This window comes from Lutjanus erythropterus, chromosome 8 (assembly GCF_056507025.1).
Source record: "Lutjanus erythropterus isolate fLutEry1 chromosome 8, fLutEry1.hap2, whole genome shotgun sequence".
Classification (NCBI taxonomy): domain Eukaryota; kingdom Metazoa; phylum Chordata; class Actinopteri; order Lutjaniformes; family Lutjanidae; genus Lutjanus; species Lutjanus erythropterus.
Window position 1 is genome coordinate 27,721,820 of NC_139324.1, and position 17,138 is coordinate 27,738,957.

At 38.9% G+C, this 17,138-nt stretch overlaps 1 protein-coding gene across 3 annotated transcripts in view; it reads left to right on the plus strand.

Moving 5' to 3' along the window:
• Positions 1–17,138, plus strand: part of ppp1r9ala (protein phosphatase 1 regulatory subunit 9A-like A) — a 29,957-nt gene extending 12,819 nt beyond the window's left edge. Inside the window, exons 3-20 of one of the 3 annotated variants that reach the window (XM_084725144.1) lie at positions 2,258–2,390; positions 2,531–2,651; positions 3,004–3,108; positions 3,417–3,552; positions 4,588–4,746; positions 4,875–4,928; positions 5,228–5,457; positions 7,297–7,393; positions 7,492–7,618; positions 7,767–7,915; positions 8,533–8,857; positions 9,202–9,259; positions 9,348–9,419; positions 9,831–10,032; positions 10,672–10,716; positions 13,158–13,274; positions 14,705–14,893; positions 15,884–17,138. In XM_084725144.1, coding sequence (XP_084581270.1) covers positions 2,258–2,390; positions 2,531–2,651; positions 3,004–3,108; positions 3,417–3,552; positions 4,588–4,746; positions 4,875–4,928; positions 5,228–5,457; positions 7,297–7,393; positions 7,492–7,618; positions 7,767–7,915; positions 8,533–8,857; positions 9,202–9,259; positions 9,348–9,419; positions 9,831–10,032; positions 10,672–10,716; positions 13,158–13,274; positions 14,705–14,893; positions 15,884–16,042 — 2,478 coding nt within the window. In that variant the 3' untranslated portion in view covers positions 16,043–17,138. The remainder of the gene's footprint in view (positions 1–2,257; positions 2,391–2,530; positions 2,652–3,003; positions 3,109–3,416; positions 3,553–4,587; positions 4,747–4,874; positions 4,929–5,227; positions 5,458–7,296; positions 7,394–7,491; positions 7,619–7,766; positions 7,916–8,532; positions 8,858–9,201; positions 9,260–9,347; positions 9,420–9,830; positions 10,033–10,671; positions 10,717–13,157; positions 13,275–14,704; positions 14,894–15,883) is intronic. The other 2 variants (XM_084725145.1, XM_084725146.1) reach the window with 2 other exon arrangements.

Consider the following 17,138-nt stretch of genomic DNA (forward strand, 5'->3'; position numbering starts at 1 on the left):
CATTCTCCCAGGAAAAGTTACAGTGTGTGGTACTTTAGCAACTTATAAAGGAAGGAGGAGGAATGTATTTTATTGAGATAATTTTTATTTTTCAGGTTACATTTTGTGGTTATTGTTGTGAAGGCATTACCGCTTTTGTCCAGAGGGGCCTTCAAAATTAACAAAATATAAGAGTTTCTTCTTCCCAAGTTTAGATCCAAGGTTTCAAGAAGTCCAGAGTTGATGCCCTGTATTTGTTGCCACCATGAGGCTTAAAACAGTTCTTTTGATGTTTTTTTTATTTACAGTATCATCATTTACTCTGAATTTTTCCCCGTTTTCTTCTCTTTGAGTTCAGAGAGATAACTCTTCTGGTTAGGTCAGTCCCATTTAGTGACCCTGCTATTAGCAGAACTAGAGTTCTGCTCTCAGATGAACAGTGGAGCCAAATTATCAGTTTGCTCATTCTTAAGTCAGTCAGAGGCACCTGTAGGGTGCTTGTGCTGACCCTGATGCCAGCATCCTGACACAATCATCACCAGTATCATCATGACCGACTCCACCCAGATTAAGACTAATGATGACCAAGAAGGGGTTTTATGTTACCAACCCACTGTTGGGTTCATCCCCATAATCAGGCATTAGCCCCAGATGGAGTCTGCTCAACTCTAATCTACTTTTTTATCAACAATAATGCTTTATATCTATAAACTAGTCTCTCATGATTGTACCCACTCTGGTGCTTTTCTCCTTGGTCTATAAGGACCATGTCATGTCCAGTGACCAGGGTATTTTTTTTATTCAGACCAACAAAAAAAGTGACTTTTTTACCTTGTAAGATTTGTCAGAAACTACTTGGAAATTCTCCTCAAGCTAGCAAGGCATGTTGAGATTTCCAAGACCCTGCAGTGCTGCTGAATAGAGCTACAACAACTAGTCAATTCGCAGTAATAAATTGCTACTACTACTACTACTTTGATTACCAAATGATCAATTTAGTATTTTTTTTAAAGCAAAAACACCAAATCTTCATAGGGATTTGACTTTTTAAATATGAAATTTGCTGCTGTTTGCAGTCCTTTTCTTATTAAATTAAAAAATCTTTTGGACTGTTGTTTTGACAGTGCAGGATATTTGAACCGTGGGCTCTAGGAAACTGACGGGACAGTTTCTCATTATTTTCTGCATTTTTGCAGCAAACTGTAATCAATAATGAAAATAAGTATTTAATACAGCCCTGCTGTCTTGACACTGCATTACATTTATTACTTATTACATTGTAATAACCAAATCACAACAGATGGTCATCTACAATCCATTTTATGCAGAATATTGTAGTGCTCCATTTAGTGTGTTTTTGAGAGTGAATTTTGAATACCATTTCTGCTTGGTAGTATTTGTGGTAATCAAGGTAAAAAGGACAAAGTGTTGTTGTAATGCCTCTTAAGTCAGATGTGGAGTACTGGGTAATGCTCATTAAATGAAAGTAAAGGGATTTGTTGTTTTCTTTGTATTGCTCTTCATTTGATTTCTTTTTACTGTGTCGATGACAACACTTGTCGCCTCCGAACATTGATCTTTGCTACATCCACTGCTTAGCTCTCCCCAGCTGTGCCCTACTTTCCACGCTGCTCATGTTCTGCTTTATAATTACAACCAGAAAACAGCCTCTGGGACTCATCCAGTGCTTTGCAAGGCCTGCCTGCAAAGTTCACAACTTTGTATAACTCTGATAAAAGTCTTCAAGAGAATGTCCGGGGAATGCATCTTTTGTCTCAGTGTCGTCGACACTCGATTTACATCTGTTAGATGAAGATGCAAAAGATCACCAGCAAGAGTTAACAATGGAGTCTGTGCAGTTAGATAACTGAAGATTATTCAGCTTCATAATCTCTGTCAGACATTGTTGTTAGAACAGTGGTCACAGTTGATAAACAAAGGAGTGAATTTCAATGTCAGTGGTCCAAATCATCATCAAAGGGCTCTGCTGTCCCTCATTAGCTGTTACAGTGGGCTCCAGTAGTGCACTGGGGCCATAATTTCTAAAGTATGACCATAATCCTCCCTCCCCATGCGGTTTATCTCAGATGGAGAATGTGTCCTTGTTCAGTCTGCTAAGATAAATAAGAATAACTCAAAAGAGAATAAAATAAAATATATATAATGTGTATATTCTGTAGATACCCCACAACATAAATCTGCCTGATGGTTAACCACTTGGTAAGGGCATAGAGACTGGTGTACTGACGCTATGCACTTGATATTTTGACCTACACAGGTTTTCAGCACCTTCTCCAATGAGGAATATGATCGGCGAAATGATGATGTGGATCCAGTCGCGGCGTCTGCAGAGTATGAGCTGGAGAAGAGAGTGGAGAAGATGGATGTGTTCCCTGTGGAAATTGAGAAAGGTGAGTTTAGTGACATTGAAAGCAGTTTCTTCAGTCTTAATCTTTATACATAATCTTTATTGAGTGTCAAGGGCGTACATGTGGAAACTTCAGTACTTTCTATCCGTCCTTTAAAATCTTCATAATTTCTCTACCTTTAGGAAACAATGGACTTGGCATCAGTATCATAGGGATGGGAGTGGGAGCTGACCAGGGTCTGGAGAAGCTTGGCATTTTTGTGAAAACCATAACAGAGCGAGGAGCAGCTGAGAAAGATGGACGGTGAGTTAAAGTGCCAGAACCTCAGAAACAGCACGCACTGACTGTATACTACACCCACTACAACTGTTTTTAATGGCGCATTCTAGGAATCGTTCATCCCCCCAGGGCCCCAGGACACACAAGACACAAACAACCGGATTTATTAATAGCCTCCAGAGGAAGCTAAAGAAAATAGTCTCACTACGTCTGTTTCCCAGGCATTTTTAGATTTGTTTTATTGCCAGCTGCATGAAGGCTACTGTATTTATTTATTTATTTTTAATCTGTACTACTCTGCTGTAGGTGGTGCATGACTCAGTGTGGAATCTCTTTGGAAACCTCTCCTGATAATTCATGTCCTCTGTATTTCTAGCATACAGGTGAATGACCAGATAGTGGAGGTGGATGGTATCAGTCTAGTGGGTGTCACCCAGCTGTTTGCTGCTACAGTCCTGAAGAACACCAAAGGCACAGTGAGGTCAGCTCAAAGTCCATCTCCTTGACCATTTAAAACAACTTTATTGAAAATATCTTGTTGGTGATAAGGCTGAGCCTCTGTTCTCTTGATTAGAGATAACTGGTAAATAGTTTCCTGAGAGTCCAGTCCTGTTTCTTCTTTTGAGTGAAAGAGACAACACTATGTTGTGTCATGTTAATGATTTATCATAGGGAAATGATGGAAGCACACATGACAGGGATCAAGCCAAAACTGCATCATCCAGGCAACATGCAAATAGTATATGGCATTATATGTCACCTAACAGATTGCTTTCTAAAAAAAAACAGGTTCCTGATTGGACGGGAGAAGCCAGGGACGCAAAGTGAAGTAGCCCGCCTTATAAGCGAGACACTAGAACAGGAAAAGAACCAGCAGCAACAGCAACAACACTTGGATGACCCCTATGAACACTCTACAGAGGAGGTGAGTCAGCTTATGATCAGAAAGCCCAGCCATTGCTCAACCTTATGTCTTTTGTCGTGTGATTTGGGATGGATTGTAGAAATGGTTGTCAAAATGTATGTTGTAAAGATTAAAATACTGGGCGTTGACAATATAGCCCCGCCTTGAGTGGTGGACTTTACTAGATGTTAGATGTCGATGTTGGCCTAGATTTCAGGCACTTTTGTAAATCCATAGGTGGAAATATTGGAGTTTCCAGGAAGGTTTCCTGGTCATAATCAAAACTTGGATGATGACATGAATATTATTTACAAATTGGATAATCGTAATTATGATAATTCCGACATGACCTGAACACAGCATTGGCCCTTTTGCCACACCCAGTCCAATCCCACTCAGCTTGAGCAGGGTGCAGCTGGCTGTGAGTAAGTCATGTGTCACCACTATGCTGTGTTGGAAGGTGTTCATTCAACCCCTGCCTGTCTGCTAGAGTTGTGAAATGTTTGCTTTCTGAAGTTCAAGCAGCCACAAGCCCCTGTTTTTATGATAGAGAGACAGGGAAAAGAATATGCGCGATTTACTGTAGCAGGAAAAGTGGACACAGTTTCAAACGGCTCTGTGGTTATGCAAAGTGTCTGAATATGTGCAGGGTTCACAATTATCTTTTTTGTCCATCAGCCAAATGACTAGTGAATTTTCACATTTCACCAGCAGTGACACAAATCTACCAGCCACTTTACGAATTTAACTGCATTTGGCTGGTAGATAGTGTTAGTCATGATCCCTGAATATGTGTGTAAATGTGTTGATAATCTTTTAGTTTTTCACTCAGAGTATTGCTGGTGTTTTTGTGTTTGATGCTGCAGACTCATGTTGCCAAACTCCTGCAGTGCCTCCCATGAACCGGCCCATCAATGTTTGATTATGATGTTCCATCCAGACTGTGGTGAACTGTGCCACTGGGAGTGTTGTTGACACATGCTGAGCATGTTTCTGAGCATTTAGGGTGTGTTGGTGTTTGCAGTATGTGATGCCATTTGTGATGTCATATTTCAGGAGGAGCGATATGAGGAGGAGGACGGAGCAGATGAGCGGATTCTGGGCTCCAATTTCTCTCCAGGGCGGAACGCAGAGGTGTTTGAGCTGCCTGATTCAGAGGCTTTGTTTATGCCAACCAACATGGACAGCTCTCAGATGGCCTTCAAGTTCAAAGAGGTATCACCCACACCATCACTTTCAGTCATGTCAAAGATTCAGTTTTGTGCTTGCACAACCAAAGATCATTAATAACATACAGTAATGGGTGTAACTAAATCTTTTATTTTCCTGTTTTTGTTCCTTAGCTGCAGCTGAAACACAGCATCGCCGCTGCTGAAATAAATCAACTAAAAGAAAAGGTATGATGAAGATGAAATAAATTTTTTTTATTGTTTAAAATATTCAAGATATTCATTTAACGTGCAAGAGAAATACATATTTGATATAATAAATCCATATTAATATTACACATTTTAAAAAATAAACTAAAACATATAGACTTTGATGAAGTTTAAGTTATTATACTGTGTGAGTTTTCTTGTTTTGTGAGATTGGTGGTTTCAGATGCAACAAGTTATACACAGACTGTCTTGGGCCAGTGGCCTGCCTCCTAATTAATTTTAATTTAGCCAACCAGAATAACCCCATCTCTGTACAGCTAAGGGCATCTGAGGAGGACAAATCATTGCGGGAAGCCAGGGAGTCTGCACTGGAGCAAAAGATCGAGGATGGCAACGACAAAATCCTGAAGTTGGAGAGTTACTGGCTGGAAGCCCAGGATCTTTGTAAGAGTGTGAATGAACAATTAGCTGAGACTCAAGCCCAGTATGAGACCCTGGACAAGAAGTACAACAAGGCCAAGAAACTGCTCAAGGACTACCAGCAGAAGTGAGTTTGGCTTGAGTTACACTTTTAGAGGAGTTGATTCAGTTTATTCATATAACACATTTTAAAACGAGTGTTGACCAGAAGTGGTTTTATACAAAAATTAAAATTAAAATAGCATAATATAAAAATAGCTAAAATAATCAATTGAATGGGCAAATGTCAAAAATCAACAGGCAAATTGCACAGAAACACATTAAATTAAATAAGCACAGCACACAGGATAACATTTGTTTAGCTACAAGATGTCTGAAGGTGGAGAGATTTAAAAATATATGTAATGGAAAAGACCTTGGGACAAGTAGACTCTTTAACTCTGTTGGAAAATGTTTAATCTCTCTTTTTAGGAGCGTAGAAAGGAGAGCAGTGATTAGCAGAATAGTGGTTGAGGAGGTCAGAGTTAAAAACTGTTGCCAAACTATGCGGCGCTTTAAAAAGAGAGAAAGGTAATTAAATTAGTTAGATAAAGGACAAACCAGTGTAAAGTTTCCAAAATGCATTTTTAACAATGTAATAGTTCTGAAAACTATGAGCCAGCTTACCCATCGAGTGGTGGAGTGGTTTGTCTGGCTGGTCCAAGGCGCTCTTGTACAGGGAGGGAAGGATAGTAAAGAGAGGGAAAAGACGCCAATGCCTTTCAGCTTAGTGGCCTTCATCAGGCCACAGAACTAATAGTTCTGTTGTAATTAAAACAGCATGATTTCAGTCTAAAGACAACAGTAAGACATGCAATGAAGAGCTGCTCAGTACTGTGGTAAATTCTGAAATAATTTGAGTTGATGTAAAATATTGTTTTGGAAGGAGATAAACTGAAAACTCAAAATCTAAGGTCTTTTTTCATCAGAAGGCTTATTACATGAAGCAGGGTGGGATCACATGTTGCCTAAAGAGATAATTATGATAGACAGTTCTAAATTCAAAGTGCACGGAAGGTAATAATTCCTAATAATAACATGTAGTAGGGTTCTTGTATGTTTAAAAAGGTTTAGTTGTTATAAGAACTACTGAGCAAGAGGTTAAAGGGGCCAGCTCACCCAAGTCGCAAAGAACATTTTCTCATGTATCCCTAGTGGTATGTAGCCAAGCCAATTGTTCTGGTTTTACCTTCTATCACATCAGTGTAATGCACAATTGGAAACGCCTTTGTGGTGTTTAAAGCATTGGAAAATTACATTAAAAACTCTTTCCAGAAACAATGTCCTTGTTACTCAGTTTGCAAAATACCCATGAAAACTGACCTCATTGTAAACAGTTTTGTACATCTTTTACAAAAATCTGCAAACCTCAAAAGTTCCTCAGTTTCAGCTGCTGGTTTGCAGATGACCCTGAATAATGAGATTCAGCATTGTTTCTGAAAATACAGAATGTTTGGCTGGCAGAAGTGGAACTACACTCTCCTACATCGCATTGGGTTGGTCGATATTTTAAAAGTTGGAAAAATGAGACCAAAACTAGCTGCATAGTTTTACACAATTAGTTTGATGTTATTTGTGATTTAGGTGAACCGACTTTGTAATTCAGAAGGATCATGGGAGGGGGATGAGGATTTTTTTTTTTTTTTTTACAGCTGTCAGATCATAGTACTGAATGATTTGTGTCTATGGGAAGGGAAGTAATATAGAAGATGTATTTTGTTTTCTCGGTCTTGACAGTTTTACTCTACTTTTTCTACATAACACTATTTATATTCTTAAAGTATGGTATAAGCTCTGTTTTTACATTTTGTGACTTGTGCAAGGAGAATATCTGCTGGGGGAATAAAGTTGTCTGATGACATAAAATACAATATGTTTACATGCTAAAGCACTAATGGGAAACCACATGTCCTTGTTTCCTCCCCAGAGAGATCGACTTTGTGAAGAAAGAGGAGGAGCTGAAAAAAATTCTAGATGAAAAAGACAAGTGGTACAAGGAACAGCTGGAGAGTTTGCAGAACAGGGTAAGATCCCAGCTCCCAAAAAATAACCCCAAAACGCTTCTACAGCACAGCAGAGTTTGTAGATACACTGAAATGAACCTCTGCTGTTTTGTCCACAGATAACTGTCCTGGAGTACAGAGGGGCCTCAGCTGTGGAGCGTCACAGTGGTCAGGACTCAGCAACAGAGGAGAGATTAAGCAGCCAAGACTCAGTCGCCAACACACAATCTATTGATTCACTACTAGGTACAAAGGTTTACTAGAATTTAATTGACTTTAAAACGGAAGTAAGCACGTCACTGCTATCTGTAAAACATTTACAAGCACAATTCATCAGCTTCAGTGACCCTGGTTAAAAATTAAGACTGCTATGGTTGTTTTTTCTCTTATGTAGAACAAGACTGGAGCGAGTTGCCTGAGACTGAGCGCTTGGACACCAGTGCACACAGAGCAAAAGGCCTGCTGGCTCAGAAAGCCAAACGCCAGCCTCCGTCTCGGAACAAACTGAAGGAGAACCTTGCAGTGACTTCAAGGCACTCTCAGGTCAGTCGGCGACAACTGATAGTGACGCATTGCTTAATCTGTCAAAGTCCTGTGTTGTATCAGCATATATATGTTTTTAACAGTCAGCCACTCAAGTCCAGATGTAAGGCATGAAATTAAACATGAAACCCCATCAAGTCTCATTTACCCTCAAAATGCAATCTTCAGGGTGAAACTAATGGTGACAAAACAGTGTGTGTCACCCTTTTATAGAAGAAGCAGAGCCGTTATTAACTTTGTTTACAGGAGCTGATTTCCACAGTAATAATCACAAAGTATAATATCAAAAATTAAATTATCAAATACAGTTTTCCTTCAAATTCTTAGTAAAATTAAATTTTTTTGCTAATATGAATGTGAAAAAGATCTTAAATTGCATTCATAATTGTCTTAAAAAGGCTTAAAAAGTCTTGAATTTAGCCAGTTACAACCCTGTTATACAAGGAAGCAAAGATGTTTGATTTGCAGTTATAATAATATATAATGTTGCACCATAATTAACTTTATTTCTAGCCTAATTTTAGTATGACATTGGACCAGAGCTTTTTGTTATATAAATAGCTTCTGTCCTGTCTTCCTTGCATTGTCTTTGTAAATAATTAGTTTTGGCCCAACAGGAAACTGAAGAAGAGGAGGATCAGGAGGAGCAGGAATCTCCCAGGAGGAGGAGGTCCATCCAGGAGAGTCTGTCGCTCCCAGTGCCTGTCTGCTATCCTGGAAATGGACAGAGAGATGATCCAGGGGAGACTAGAGATGGATCCAGGGGTAAGGCAGAGCTCTCCAGCAGCCCGTCTTTGTCACCATCACTTGGAGACAGTGTTGAAAGCAGCGGGAGTCCCTCTTTGTCCTCTCCTAAAGACACCTTGTCACCACATTCCCCCTCCGGATTCATGCGTAATGTCAAGAAGAGGGAGTCGAAAGGCAAGGGCAAAGAGCTCAAAGGTATGCAACACCAACATTTTGTTCAGTTTGGTTTAGTTTGTGGACATTTCAGCTTTATTATAGGTTCATAAAGACAGTTTTCATTAGAAACACAATTATTTTGCTGTCACAATGAAACATCAATACTAGATAAAATATAAAATTTTAAATAGCCAAAAAATTTCAAATAGGCTCACATTTAAAAGTTAAAAGCTAAAATCTAACATCACATCTGAAATCTGCTGTCATTTAGAAGTCTGTGCATATAGCGATTGGTGATCTTGTGTATCCATAATGTGATGGTTGCAATAGCCACATTTTCTGTTGAATTGTTAGTCAGCCCGATTATTATTGTATCATTTCAGAGGAGCTAAATGAGGCCTCATCTGCAGGAAAAACTAAAAGACGATTTCCAGACTTTGGGTGAGTCATTATTATAGTTGTTGCCATTTGTTTTCCAAGTCACCATCATTTTTGCACTAATGAAAACAATGTTGCTGGCCATCAACAGAGGACTCCGAAAGTCAGGGGGCAAAGGAAAAAAACATGATAAGGAGGCAATGAGAGCATCTTTGGACAGCAGGTATGTTACTGACTGAAAATGACTGAAATTCTCCTTCAAGACCTCACTTCAGTTCAGTTGATTTTCCTCCCTGAAATATGGCTTGCAGGATAGCAAAACTAGGCAGTCTTCATGCCTAGGACTTTTTTCTTCTGTCCTGGAATTGAAAGAGATGTCGAGTATTGTTTTTTTAAGACTTGTATCAAAGTTTTAAAATTCTGGTATCTCTGACAACTCCAGTAAAGACCAAGACCAGCTTTTCACTTTCTTACTGCCAAATCTTGACGTAGATTATTTTTCCCTTGTATATCTGATTATCATCAGGCCCAAATGGAATCTTTTTTTTTTTTTTTTTGTGTTTTTTGTAGTAAGGTATCACATGTTTAAACCTCAGTGTAGATAACTGTATCTTCCTCTTTCTCCAATGCTTAGGGGATCAGCAGAGCTACTGGAAGAGTCCGGAGGGAACCTGTCTCCTGCCGAGTCAATGACCTCTATCCCAACCTGTATGCCCTTCTCCTGGTTTGGAGACAAAGAGAGGGACAGAGACAGAGAGCCGTCTTCTTCCAGCAGCAGCCTGCCATACACTGCAACTGAGACCAGCAGTGAACAAAGCCAGGATCGCAAGAATAAGGTCTGTTACTTTATGTGAAAATAGACGCGATGTATAGAGTATTAGTATCTCGTACAGCAGTAGTAAGATTTTAGTTATGTAGTATTCAACACAACATAAATGAGATAAAACGTCAGGGGGGTGAGGAACTTGATCCTCCTCAGTCATTCTTCTCTCACCACTGATGACTTGGCCAGCTGTAAAACATTCATTGTTTATCCTCCTTTATCATAATATATTTTTGTCGTCATTGAAAGGGTAAAACTAGTAGACGGATAATGGGAGGCTGTTTGCAGACACGTGCCTTCAGTGACCAGTTCTGCAAATAAGCTACAGCCTGCAATGGGCTACAATAACTGGCTCCGTATGTTAGCCATTAGAAAGAGCTAGCGGGAAAGGATTTGGTGGCTTTTCAATGAGTCTGCAACTAGTGACACATCAAACGCATCCAGTGAAACGCCTGGCTGACTGTCATATAGGCTGCGGTTGGGCTTGTGTTCCCACGATGCTGTTTTATGAGTTCAAGACGCAGGCTGAACCAAGAAGACATGAATATTAAGAGAATAGTTTGGGGTTCGTTGCTGTGTGCATTATGGTAGTTTGTGTCAGTGCCTTGCTGCCTGGACATTTATCTCACTGAACCGTGTTTCCTTCAAACAGACAAATCTCTCCTGGTCCTCTTTATTCAGTCGCTCATTAGATTTGGTACAGTATACACATTTTTGTCCTACCTTTGATTTTAGATGACATGGTAGAGCCATACTAACAAATGTAGCTCTGAGATTTCTCACCCCAGTACACCCTGAATGAATAATTCATTGTTCCTTTTGTAGTGGGTATGTGGTAGTGTTATAGGAAACTAATGTTTGCTAATTTTCCATTTATCCACATTCAGAGAACCTTGTGGCTTGTGTTAGAGTAAACAGATGAAGCCAAAAATAGTTCCTGGTGCTCGTTGCACCAGCTAATCAGAAGTTTAATCTGAGGTTTGTGTGTAAAGTGAACACTAATTGCAATGTTGTAACTAACTACTATTGTGCTACCTTTTTCTGTTTACAATGAAATTACACTGCATATGAACTTGCACATAGCTGGTGCAATAGCCTGCAGATCTGGACAATGGGCCTCACGCAAGAACATTTTTGCATTCTTATCTTAACAGTGTCTTACTTGTTATCACACAGTGCGCTCATATGTGTGTGCCATGTCAGATTCATTCTCCGATAACTGCGTAGATCATCCACCTGTGGGATTTGAGTACATGTTCGTGAGACTTGTAAATTAACATAATTAACGCCCCAGTCATACCATATCAGGCTGTGCATCCCCCTCCACCAGGAAGTGTTCATTCCTGAAATAAAAGATGAACTTTGAAGATGAGTTCAGAGATTTAAGATCTGAAGATTTTTAACAGCGTCAGTTGTGGGAAGAGAGCACTCAGGAGAGTGCAGATCTCTGCCACACAACCCCAAAAAGAATATTTGGGTGCAACTACTTTGTAATCACTAACATTTTGATCAGTAACTGTAATTTGATTGCAGATTTTTTTCTCAGTAACTGCAATGGATTGCAGTTACATTTATTTTAATTACAACTAATCTGCAACCAGGACAACTACAATAGTGAAAACTTAACTGTAAACTAATCTAATGTAATACACCTAATCTAATACAACCCTGATCTAAAATAAAGATGGGCACTACCACTGAATATCACAACAGTTTATACATAGCAGCGAAAGTGCTGCCATGGAAACTGGTGAACCACTACTTTGTAGTTAATACAACTAGTGGCAAGAAACGAAACTTAGCTTTGCTCTGATCTCTGAATAAGTAACAAGGAAATAATTCATAAATAATAACCTGGCAGTTATAAAATAGAAGGTGTTGGTTTATAACAACCATCTAAAAAACTGTTTTGCAAGGGATGGACTTTCCCACGGAGCAGAATAGGTTACATTTTGGCATAGATTATTACCTCATCTGACGAGTACATTTTTTTCCAACAAGTTCACCTGTAGGCATATGTCATATGCACACATCAACCCTGTTAATGTAATTTTAAAAAAAAGTTTCGCACTGCAGGTTTCATTACTAGTAACTAGTTACTTCTCAACATTGCTCATATAAATCTTGTTTTTAACCTGGCTGTTGTTGATGAATTGGAGTCTCTACCTGTCAGTCTTTGAGCATATAGTCATAAATGTGCAATAGGCTAATGTGTCTGGCAGAATGTAAGATTAGCTACAGACAAGCTCCAGCTCCTTTGGTCACTTGCACATGCGCACAAGCCCCATTGCATGATCTCCTGGTGGAAATAATAATGATAATTACAATATTATTAATATGTTTCAAATTACAGAGTCAAACAGGATAATGTCAACATAATTATTAAGTGTAATTTGTACAGGACTTTCAAACTCAAAATTGCTTCATTGTGATGAGATGTTGAATCCATTAATGAAAGACTAATGTTTGGATAAGAGCAGACTAAATGTACAAGTCATTTGACAGGTCTGAAACACACAGTAAATTGTGTTAGTACCTGAGAAAAAAACTTAAAATCCAAGAAAAATTGTGAATGCAGCAAGTTCTAAAATATTCAAACAAACCATTTAAGAACATGTCTATTAGTATGAGTTGTTCTTGCATGATGTCCAGTATTTCCCTCATTCCAAATTTAATCCACCTTTTGTCTGAAAAACAAGCCACAGGTAAATCATGCACAATTATCACTCAGAAATATTTCATTTTACTAGCATAAAGCAACATTACCCCATACCTGAAATGCGTGTGTGTTTTTCATTAGCAGTAGTGTTAGTGGTTGTAGTTTAGATGTTGTTGGTGTAGTTCTGGTGGTGGATTGGTTTTAGCTTGATTTCACCTTCGCAAGTGTGCTTCATTATAGATACTTGATCTTCTGCTTCCTTTCACACATTGAAGATCAGTCACTCATTGCTCACATCAATGTACTGGATTGCTGCCACAGTTTAAATCCTTTCTTATAATTTCGGTCCTTTTGGAAACAGCACTGCACTTACCCCTCACACCTGTAGTGTTGTGTTTGTTTGCTTCTCCCAGTAAAGAACTGTTGTTTGGTGATTTGTTTGCTTTAGTAAATGCGTTCCTTGTTTCCACTTGTTCCAGAGTTTTTCAGTCATAGATGATTCTAACCCTGCCAGTCCCAGTTCAGACATCTCTGGGTTAGTTGCTGAACCCAATCTGTCTGGGCGCTCGCACACTTTAATCTTCTCTTCCAGCGAGGTGAGTGCTCTCCTTGTTGCACAGTCACAAAAGCCGTGTGGGACACCTTGATGCAGCTGAAAGGGGACATTCTCAAGCATGCTCTTTGAGCCTCCCCCCTTTCATAGCTGAGATTAAATTGTGAATGCAGAGGGAATAGAAGAGAGCTGCATGTGTGTGTGTGTGTGTGTGTGTGTCAAAGCCTGTTTTGTTTTGTGTTAAAACAGGTCTTGTGGCTTAGCTTTTCTTTAGTCAGCTGTGATGTTAGTTTGTACTTTTGCCTCTGTTTGAACCGTCAACTAGTGCTTCATGTTCTTTACAAGCTTTGGCAGACCACAGAACCATGTTGACTGCTCCGCTGCCTGCTCAGCTCAGTGGCGTCTCAGCAGCTGTTTTTTTTTCCTGATATTTTAGTTTCAAGTGTCTCTCCTAGTAAAACCTACAATATGAAGACACATCTGCATCTGAGAATGTTAGTGGTATTTTGCTGTGATTGCACGCTTGTTTTCTTAGTGCTAGCTTGGGAAAACTGTCCATGCAGTTTTGTTCAGCAGAAGTTGCACTTGATGTTCTTTTTGTTTGTTGTATTCTAGGGATGTAACAATACCAAAAACCCACAATATGATAATACCATGATACAAAGTTTTGTTGGTATAAAATTTGTTTAAATTTTGTTTTAAAATTAATATTAAATGAATTAAAATAGCCAGCTGTGACTTAAAGATGTGTAAAAATGTCATGAATTGTCTTTGGAAAGGAAAGAATTATGTATAAACAACTGCAAAACAAAAACAATGCAGCAGTCAGTAGCAGTAGTTTTCTAAAGTAAAATAAAATAATTAACCATAATATCATGGTAGATATTTCCATGAATATTGAGACTTTTTTATTGTGTGATATTACGATAGTAAAATATTGTTACATCCCTATTGTATACATATTGTATACTGACTGACTTTTGTCCCCCAGGCTCCAACCTCCCTAACTTAATCTGCTTTTCAGCAATGTCCCCATTTACATGGAATGGATTTACTCATGAAATAATTTCACAAAGTATTTATTGTAATGATTTTGTGAATGAAGTGGAAAACATGATTAATGGAACATTGATCCAAACTGTCAAAACATACAGTGGAATCATATGGCTGTTGCACTGATGGCAGACATGAGCTATATATATATTTTCTGCTATGCATTTGTTCCCATGCACTCAACATGAGTAATCTTTTTCCTTTAGAGTACAACAACATGCTGTATGACATGAAATAGCTGGACAATAAAAGTCACAAGGTGGTTGAATCCACTCAGGCTTTTAGGATCCTGCACAGAAACTTTTAGAAAATTACATTTGAAATCATTTTTACAAAAAGGATACAACGGTAACTCTCTGACCAAAGCAACAATACGTTTATTTCTCTAATATCTGTTTGTATTATCTGTGTTCTCTGTAGACTTTGGATGATGAACCGGTATCTACAGGAAAAGAGTATCAGTGGCAGAACCGGCCTGTCTCTGACTGGACCAATCAGCAGGTCTGTCACTGGTTGATGGGCATGAATATGGACCAGTACACACCTGAATTCACAGCTAAAGGAGTGGACGGCCAGCAGCTCCTGCATTTGGACAGTGACAAGTTGAAGGTAAAAAAAAAAAAAGGGGGTGGTGGTGGACGTGATGACGACGATGATGATAATTTACTTACTTAACTTACTTTTAGCTGTATATTAATGGAATGATGGTTAAAGAGTGATGTTATGATGATGTGTTTATTTTCATTATAAATGGCCTCTTTCATTGCAAAATACAGTAAGTCATTATTTCATCAGGTCTTGTCAGCCTTTGACTGCCACCTTGTGGCCAGAAGTGTTTTTTCCTGTTGACAGTTGAAACTTGAGAAAACTCTGATTCCAAGTTCATATTTTCCATTTCTGCAACATTAGAAGGTAGAATGAATATAAAGGACATAATTGAGAAAATTAATGAAGAATATTGAATTTGAGTGATGACAGGACTCTATATTTGTAGAAGATGGTCATCAGTGTCTGTTATATAGCAGACTTTGATTAAAACATTTTTTAATCAGGCTGAAATTATAGCTGCATATTTCATCCACTTTCCTTCCAAGGAAAGATTTCTGTTTTTGTGAAATTTCCCACAGTTACACCGCCACATAAATATCCAAAAGGCTTGTTTAGAAAATGTCACACTAATAATGTGAAGCTGTCACTTTCACATCAACTTTGGTCGAGCACTGAAACGGTTTGTCAATGCATCAGTCTGTCTTAAAATTCATTAGCAACAATAGTTGTAATTATTGATTAATCACTATCATTCTTCATTCGAGCAAAAATGCCAAAATGTGCTGGCTCCAGCATCTGAAAGCTGAACATTTCCCACTGTAGTTTGTCTTGCATGATAAGAAATTGAAAATATTTGGGTTTGCACTGATGTTTGGCTCAGACAGGGTCTGGGAACTGGAGTACTTTTCACTACAGCAAAGATGAGCTGATTAATCAGTGATGAAAATCATTAATCGCGGCCCTTCTTTGGTCCTTAGTGATACATTACAATGTTAGCTATAATGCACGGTAGCATTATTCTGCCCTAAATCTGTGCACTTTTTCCATCAGGCTCTTGGAGTGTCGAGTCAGAGCGACCGCTCAACTATCAAGAAAAAGCTGAAGGACCTGCGTAAGGCTCAGGAGAAGCTGGAGAAGCAGCGAGAGAAGAAGGAGAAGGAGGTTCGACGCAGTGGGAAACTTCCAGTCAGTAACGACTCCGTCTGCTGAGGGAGCAGCTCTGTGCTCTGAACTCATGCTGCTCATGAACTTACTCAGTAGCAGAACCATGAGCAACCATTTTTATATATGTACTGTTGTTGCCATGACGCTCATGTCACATGGTGTTAATACCAACAACCAGAGAACTTGACTGCCAGGAGCGTACCTGTGCCCGCCGAGGTGCCAGTTATGATTTCTGTTCATACTGTAGCATCCTGTTTCTCTTCTCATCACTATTTCTCGTGAATATTTTAACAAATTTGCAGCTCAAAACCATTTTTACTGAAAGATGGGGAATGTCTAAAAAGTTTGGTATGTGACCAAAAAGGAATCCTAACATTTTTTTTACCACTAAAAAGCTAGAAGCTATTATTATTATAAAAGTCTGTTTTCAGATCTAATGTAGTTGTTGCAGATCATGCACATATTTACCTATGGAAGTCAAATGTATACTGCTTTTTCAGCATTTTATATTTTTGCTAGTATAACTTGCCTGTTTCCATGTACGGTTATTGTACAGTTCAGATAAAAGCACTATATTTGTCTTTTAAGCTTCAATGGGCGACAAGGTTTTAAATGTATAAATAAGTTTTATACATGTGCCTATTAACTGCATATCTTTTTTTTTTTTTTTTACTTTAAATACCATTGTTCATTTTATACTATCTAAATTTTTCTACTAAGTAGAATAGCTACAGCTGGCGACTGAAAAGCAACAAACGAATCAAGTAGGGACGAGGTGAATGCTGCTTCTGCTGTCCCTGACTCTGGCTGTGTGTCGCTGGTACCATGATCCTCCGTGTAAATACACACACAGCATGCAGGTCTGCTACACGTACACCTCACCGGTCCATTAGACGGTCACATGTGCCTATGACAAGGACTTGTGTGAGTCGGGAGCACAGCGTCGTGTATGAATGTGAGGCTGCTGAGCGATGAGCTGATCGCAGCGAAACTGAAGTGCTTCCTTTCTTCTTCCCAAGCATGACTCCATGTTCTGCATAGAATACAACATGTTGGACTGCAAGAATATCATGTTTTCCACTCCTGAACCGGAGAAACATTTCTTGGTACATACAACATCAATAAACTAATTTTCACATTA